Source organism: Giraffa tippelskirchi, chromosome 6 (assembly GCF_054371585.1).
Source record: "Giraffa tippelskirchi isolate mGirTip1 chromosome 6, T2T-mGirTip1v1.2.pri, whole genome shotgun sequence".
NCBI classification, from domain to species: domain Eukaryota; kingdom Metazoa; phylum Chordata; class Mammalia; order Artiodactyla; family Giraffidae; genus Giraffa; species Giraffa tippelskirchi.
The window spans coordinates 109,932,776-109,939,524 of record NC_137280.1 but is presented as its reverse complement, the minus strand read 5'-3'; the positions used below and the strand labels follow the sequence as shown (position 1 = coordinate 109,939,524).

The 6,749-nt window shown below is 45.1% G+C and overlaps 1 protein-coding gene and 1 long non-coding RNA gene across 6 annotated transcripts in view; one reads left to right on the top strand and one right to left on the bottom strand.

Moving 5' to 3' along the window:
- Positions 1–1,429: 1,429 nt before the first annotated feature.
- LOC145509788 (uncharacterized) lies at positions 1,430–4,147 on the bottom strand. Its single transcript, XR_014056412.1, has 2 exons — positions 3,888–4,147; positions 1,430–3,776 (listed from the first exon to the last, which is right to left on the bottom strand). It is a non-coding gene; the product is annotated as an uncharacterized LOC145509788 (long non-coding RNA).
- Positions 4,148–4,311: 164 nt separating this feature from the next.
- Positions 4,312–6,749, top strand: part of TNFAIP8 (TNF alpha induced protein 8) — a 137,724-nt gene continuing 135,286 nt past the window's right edge. For 3 of the 5 annotated variants that reach the window (XM_081499089.1, XM_081499086.1, XM_081499083.1), the window contains exon 1: positions 4,359–4,469. In XM_081499089.1, the coding sequence (XP_081355215.1) occupies position 4,469 (1 nt within the window). In that variant the 5' untranslated portion in view covers positions 4,359–4,468. Of the gene's footprint in view, positions 4,470–6,749 lie in introns of all 5 variants that reach the window. The other 2 variants (XM_081499087.1, XM_081499084.1) reach the window with 1 other exon arrangement.

Here is a 6,749-nt window from a genome sequence, read left to right as displayed (position 1 = left end):
CAGTGACACACATTTCCTGGAATTGTAGAGATTCCTTCCCAGGTCTAAAGGAAGCACTGAGGCACTGGCCACTCTGCACTGTTTCTGCTGTCAGGTCTAGATGGCCCTAGGAAAGAGGTGAGAGAAGGTGGTAGGATGCGGGGTGATATTTAAATTTTATTATTTTAGCATTTTTTAAAAAATCTTTTGTGGGGAAAGGATAGAAATTGAGAGGTTAAAGATAAAGGAGAATGGATATTCAACAGAATACAGCCTCTGTAAATAGAAGGGAGGACTCCTGAAAGCTGATGAATGGGTTTGCTCTGATCGACCGGGATCAGAGGAAAGGAAGTCAAGGTGATTGTGGATGTAAATGGCATCTTTATTAGCTGGGCTAAGTACAGAAAATTCTGTATTGATGATCTGTATATTTTCTTTGAAATAGGTAAGATTGTATATCAAGTATAGGAAGGGTTAGGGGTGTGAAAGATGTCTTGAGGAAAGGGATAAAATCGAACTCCCTTCTCCTTTCCATCATTGATGCAAGAGAAAATCCAGCCTGCTTGAGGATTTAACAGATAAGAGATCATGAATCTGCAGAGCATCAGGTTTCACATCTTTTGGTTCTTAAGTAGCACATACAAATATGTGGACTGGACAGAAAGATGTGCCAAGTAAGAGAAGGAAAGGACGAGGGAGTAAAGCAATGAGAGGCATTAGCAGTGAGTGACTGAGGTGCTGGCTCTTCGGGTTAGGCTGGTAGGAAGGGAAGTCAATAGAAATGCAGGTCTGCACGAGGTAAAGAAAGCATGTGAAGACCAAGGATGAGAGGCCGTAGTAAGGGTGTGGAATGATGAAGAGAAAGACTAAAAAATCTTTATATCTAAATAGAAGTATCCCTGGAGAGTGCTGCTCCAGGGAACAGCTTGAGACAAGGGAGACTGAAATGAAGCAATGGCGAAAGTTACTGGGTTGAGGTTACAGACACCACGACATCTTGGCTGACCCAGGAATCATGCAGATGGGGCTCCTCCTATCCCACACAGTAGAAGAAGCCAAGTTTCACTGACGCTTTGTGCTCTGTCCAAAGTCATCCAGCTTATACAGAGCAGATCCATTTCTAGAACTAGGTGGTAACAAGTATCACTGCCCATGGACTTTCGGGGACTGTTCCTAATGATTTTAAGGAGTAGGGAAGGCCTACGAGTGCGTAAACCTTTTTAATCCTAAAAAGACCTGTCTTTGTCCTTTCCTCCACTGGGTGTCATCACCAAAGACAGCCTGCCAATCCAGAAACCCTGTAAATCGACCTAGATTAATCTTCCTTCAGCCCCACATCCCATCAGTCTCCAGGGCCTTTTAAGTGTTGAATCCATCTTTCCATCCACTTAGTTTAAGCATTCAGCGTCTATAATTATTTCCTATTACTTCCAAAACAAATTAACACCAATTTAGGAGTTTAAAACAACATGCGTCTATTTACTTTACAGTTTTACATTTCTGGTCAGAAGTCCAGTAGAGGTCGAGGGCGGGGGCAGGGGGGTCTCACCAGGATAAACTCAAAGTGTCAATCGAGCTGAATTCCTTTCTGGAGGCTCTAGGGGAGGATCCATTTCCTTATGCTGTTAGAATGAAATTCCCATTTTTTTGTTGTTGTTGTTGGCTGAGGTCCATTCCCAGCTTCTAGAGGCCACCCACATTCCTTGGCTCTTGACCCAGGTCAAGTTCTTCTCATACTTTGAATCTCTCTGACTCATTCATCCTCTTTATGGGAATCATATAATTAGATTAGATCCACCCAAATAATCCAGGATAATCTCCCCATCTCATTCTCTTTAACCTTAATCACACCTGCCAAGTCCCTTTTGCCATGTAAGGTAACATATTCACAGGTTCTGGAGATTTAGGTGGGGACATCTTTCCTGAAATTCGTATTCTGCCTACTGCTGTATCCTAGGCTTCCCTGGTGGCTCAGGTAGTAAAGAATCCGCCTGCAATGCAGGAGACCTGGGTTCAGTCTCTGGGTCAGGAATATCCCGTGGAGGAGGGCATGGCAACCCACTCCATTATTTTTGCCAGGAGAATACCCATGGACAGAGGAGCCTGGTGGGCTACATTCCATGGGGTCACAAAAAGTCAGACATGACTGAGCTGTATCCTAACTGATCAATCCTTGCAATGACTTCATAAGCAAGTTTCCCGGCCCTGATGTTCTCTATGCTGTTTTCAGAGAAAACTTTCGAGAACATTTGATATGTCTCCCATCTTAAAATCCTCCTGACTTTCTACTTACCAAAAGTCAAATTAATGTTCTTCAACTCCTACAGGAAGAAAACACTTAAAAAGACCATGGTCTTTTTCTATTGTTTTAGCCTCATTCCAATCTCCACTTCTTCACCAACCCTTCTTAATGCTTGAAAAATGTTTATCATGTCCTTCCTTAGAAGAAGGAAGTTCCCATTCCTTCTTCTAAATTGAGCTCAGACATTACCTCCTTCAGAAAAATCTTCCCGACTCTCCCCTCCCCACAGGACAGTGTCTTAAATATCTCTGAACCTTCTGTATATTCCTATTGTGGGCATTAAACCGAAATGTGTTTACTTTCCTGTGTCCCAACCATACTCTGCCACTTACTAAATGTGAAATGTTGGTAGATTATTTTATTTCATTATGCCTCCTTTTCCCTTTGTAAGACTAAGGTACCTATGTTGTTCAGTTACTCAGTCGTGTCCAACTCTTTGCGACCCCGTGGACTGCAGCACACCAGCTTTCCCTGTCCTTCACTATCTCCAGGAATTTGCTCAAATTCATGTTCATTGAATTGATAATGCCATCCAACCATCTCTCCTCTGTTGCACCCTTCTCCTCCTGCCCTCAATCTTTTCTAGCATCACGGTCCTTTCCAATGAGTCAGCTCTTCATATCAGGTGGCCAATGGATTGGAGCTTCAGCTTCAGCATCAGTCTTTCCAATAAATATTCAGGGTTGATTTCTTTAGGATTGACTGGTTTGATCTCCTTGCTGTCCAAAGGACTCTCAAAAGTCTTCTCCAGCACAACAGTTTGAAAGCATCAATTCTTCAGCACTCAGCCTTCTTTATGGTTCAACTCTCACATCCATACATGACTACTGGAAAAACCATAACTTTGACTATATGGAGCTTTGTTGGCAAAGTGATGTCTCTGAGTGATGTCTTTGCTTTTTAATATGTTGTCTAGGTTTGTCATAGCTTTTCTTCCAAAGAGCAAGTGTCTTAATTTCATGGCTGCAGTCACTGTTTGCAGTGATTTTGAAGCTCAAGAAAATAAAGCCTGTCACTGTTTCCATCCCCCCCCCATCTATTTGCCATGAAGTGATGAGATCGGAAGCCATGACATCAGTTTTTTGAAACTTAGGATCTATAAGTTGTTATGAGGATTATAACAGTGACCAGCACATACGAAGTTTTGCTAGTATTACTAATATTTCCAGCCCTCTGCACAGAACCATCATATAGTAGGTGCTTAATGGAAGATGGATTCATCACACTCCCAAGAAGGTCTGGCAACATTTGCCCTTGAGAATGACTACCTCGGGTTCAGGGCCCAGATTCTGCCCCATTCCGGTAAATAGCCACTCTTAGACTCTGTGGCCAGGGACAGTCATTGAAGTCAGCAGGGGTGGCTTAGACCAGATTGACTTGCTGGGATCCAATGACCCTTTAACTCTTAAAAAGAAACCTTGCATCCCTCGCGAATGGAAACTTAGGAATCACTTATGCATCAGCTATCGCCGGGTAGACTTGAGGCCAGTAAAGGCTGAAAAGAAAAAGAAAAAAAGTTAAGGGCAGGCGGGATTTAGGGGCTTATACGGAAAATGATGTCGACGACGAAGATAACGGCAACAGACAACAGGTAATAAATGCGTACTTGTTAGGTGCCTGGCATGAGCTCACTTAAGAGACTCAATAGACTTTAGGCTGATATCTCGCTTTCATAGCTGAAGAAACCGAGAGACCCGAAAGGTAACTTCTTCTCTGCGTCTCTCCCAAGCCGGTCCTGGCTCCTGAGCCCAAAGGTCTTGCCTTGCAGCTCAGTCCAGCTCCTCGGCCGCTGTCCTGCTCTCCTCCGCATTTCCCCGAGCCCTGGCCACTCCTGACCTCCAGTGCCAGGCCCTGCCTCTGAAGCCCGGGTTCTCCTCCCCGCCCTGCCGTGAACTCCTCCGCGCACGCTCCGCCCCCGACCTCCGGCTCCTCCTCCTCGGCCGGCTCCGCCCCCAGTTTCCTAAATCCTCCTCCCGCCCCGCCCCTGGCCCTTTAGCTCCTCCTCCTGCCCCCAGCCTCTTGCTTCTTTTGCCCCGCCCCTGGCTTCTTTTCTCCCGCCGTCTCTGGCCCGCGCTCTGCTGGTAAGTCCGCGGGAGCCCGCGAGCGTTCAAGCGGCTAGGCAGCTCCGCGCCGTTACCTCGCCCAGCTCGCCTCTTAGCGTCCCCGCGCCACCGGGCCCCTCGTCAGAGTAAGTGCCTCCCGGGCTCGCCGGTCCTGCATACGCCCTCACAGAACTTCCCTGGCCGCTGGGCTGCGGGGTACTCCTGGGGGTACGCTTTCAGCTCACAGAGTTTCTGAAGTAAATGTGAGTGGGTGTGAGTGAGTGCGTCGGAGCGTGTGTGTGTGTGTGTGTGTGTGTGTGTGTGTGTGTGTGTGTGTGTGTGTGTGTGTGTGTGTGTGTGTGTGTGTGTGTGTGTGTGTGTGTGTGTGTGTGTGTGTGTGTGTGTGTGTGTGTGTGTGTGTGCAGGCGCGCACAGCTCCGGAAACTCCCCAGAGTTTTACCCAGTTCCTGTGTCGCCGAGATAATCTGAGACCTCCAGCTGGTAGCCCTTACCGACTCGAGCTGATGACCCCTTAACTTCCACCCTCCTGCCCTGAGCCGCTTACTGTCCCTTCTGCAGATGGGGGTCCCGCTACGTGTCACGCCCTCCTGGTCACAGCTCCTGCTGTCGAAAGGACCGCCGCGGTTATCAGAATGTCCCAGATTGCAGACCGAGATGCTGGCCTGAGATTGTAATCCAACCCTGCATTGTAAAATGGGCAGGGACTAGAGTTTTACCTTGAGACCGTTCGGTGGAGACTTCCTTTGAGGAAGAAAATGAGAGAGAGAGAGAGACAGAGTGTGTGTGTGTGTGTGTGTGTGTGTGTGCGCGAGTTCGTGTCTTTGCGCGCTCAGCACCTGATGCAAGAACACATGAGCGCCTTCAGAACCTGGGCGGCTGGTAGACAAGTCCAAGACCAGGTTGACCCACAGGACTTAGGGGCCAAAAGATCTTCATTGATTCAGTAACACCGTATTGCAAAAACCAACTGACTTCCTAAAACACAGCACTGGGTAGGAGGAGCAGTACTCTGAGAGAAGCAAGGGAGGAAGGACATAGTTGGGTGCTCAATGTTGAAACAAAGGAAATCCTTGAATTACTTAAGACTGATAATTCGACCCTTTTATACATAATTTTTATTGGGGAGGTCAATACTATTTCAGTGTAGGGTGTATTTCTGCCCTAAAAAACATATTTAATTGATAGCAGGACAGTACTCTAATCCACCTGTAAAATGATTCCCTGGTTGCTGAGGTCCCATCCAATTATAACTGTCTCTGAATTCTTCTGTATCTGGGTTTATTCTTGCCATGCTCTTGGTGTGAAAGTATAGATGCCCATAAAGTTTTCCCACTTTCTTGATAAGATTTCATTTATGAGATGCTGACAGGAAAATGGCATATTGAGTAGAAATTATTCATTGAGGCGTAAGGAAAACAAAACTATATAGCTAAAGGAAATAACCAGAACAGAGCAGACTTGAAGTTGCCATTGTGCCCTGGCATATGAAACTTAGAGCTGATAAATCACTTTAAGTGCTGCTTATCACAGCATATATTTTTATCCTGGTTGAATCCTGTGTTACACAAAAGTCTTTCCACCGTGTTTTAACTAAGGAAACATTATGCTTTGAAATGTAAACATATGATTCCATCTGTCTTTAAGGAAAGAAATAATTATCACACTTAATTAAACACCTGGAAAGATTTATTGCCACCTTCTAATTAGATCTGTTGTGGGGAATTAAGTCAGCAAGTTATGGTGACACAACTGGCTTTTTTGTAGATTTTTTTGCGAGTGCGAGTTCACCCCATATGTACTACTTGCCTCTGCCACTTCTTGGCTCGGCTTTTGAGTTTATACCTGTAATTTGAATAAATAAAGTTTAGGAAAATGGACTACCATCTACCTCCCTGTAAAATACGGATACCTTAGACATTGAATGTTTGGTATTAAGGTCTTTGCATTAACAGAAATAAGCCTTCTAAGCCATTATATCCATCTAGATTATCTGCTAATTTAAGAATGATCAATAAAGTATTGAATATAAGAAGGTTCCCCTAAAATTCTACACAGATGGTCCCTTAAATTTTTTTCTTTAAGGGAGACTTTAATCTTAGTGCCTTTTGTTTTGTTTAAATCTAGTGAGAAAAGGGGTGGCGTGAGCTAGAAAATCTACTTATCTTTGTTGTCTCTCAATTTTCTGTTTCAACTATGTTACTGGATACCGTCTTCCTCTGTGTAGTGAGTGTTGTGGACAGGCTATTCTGGGAGCCCTACCGAATGGCAGAAACTAAGGGTGTGTACTCACACTGCAGGGGCCAGGAACAGAGCATTTTATGAGACCTGTTCTCTGCAATTCTTTATTCTGTTGAAATTGGAGGAAAGGGTGTGTGGAGAGAAATGATTGCACCCAAACAGTACCC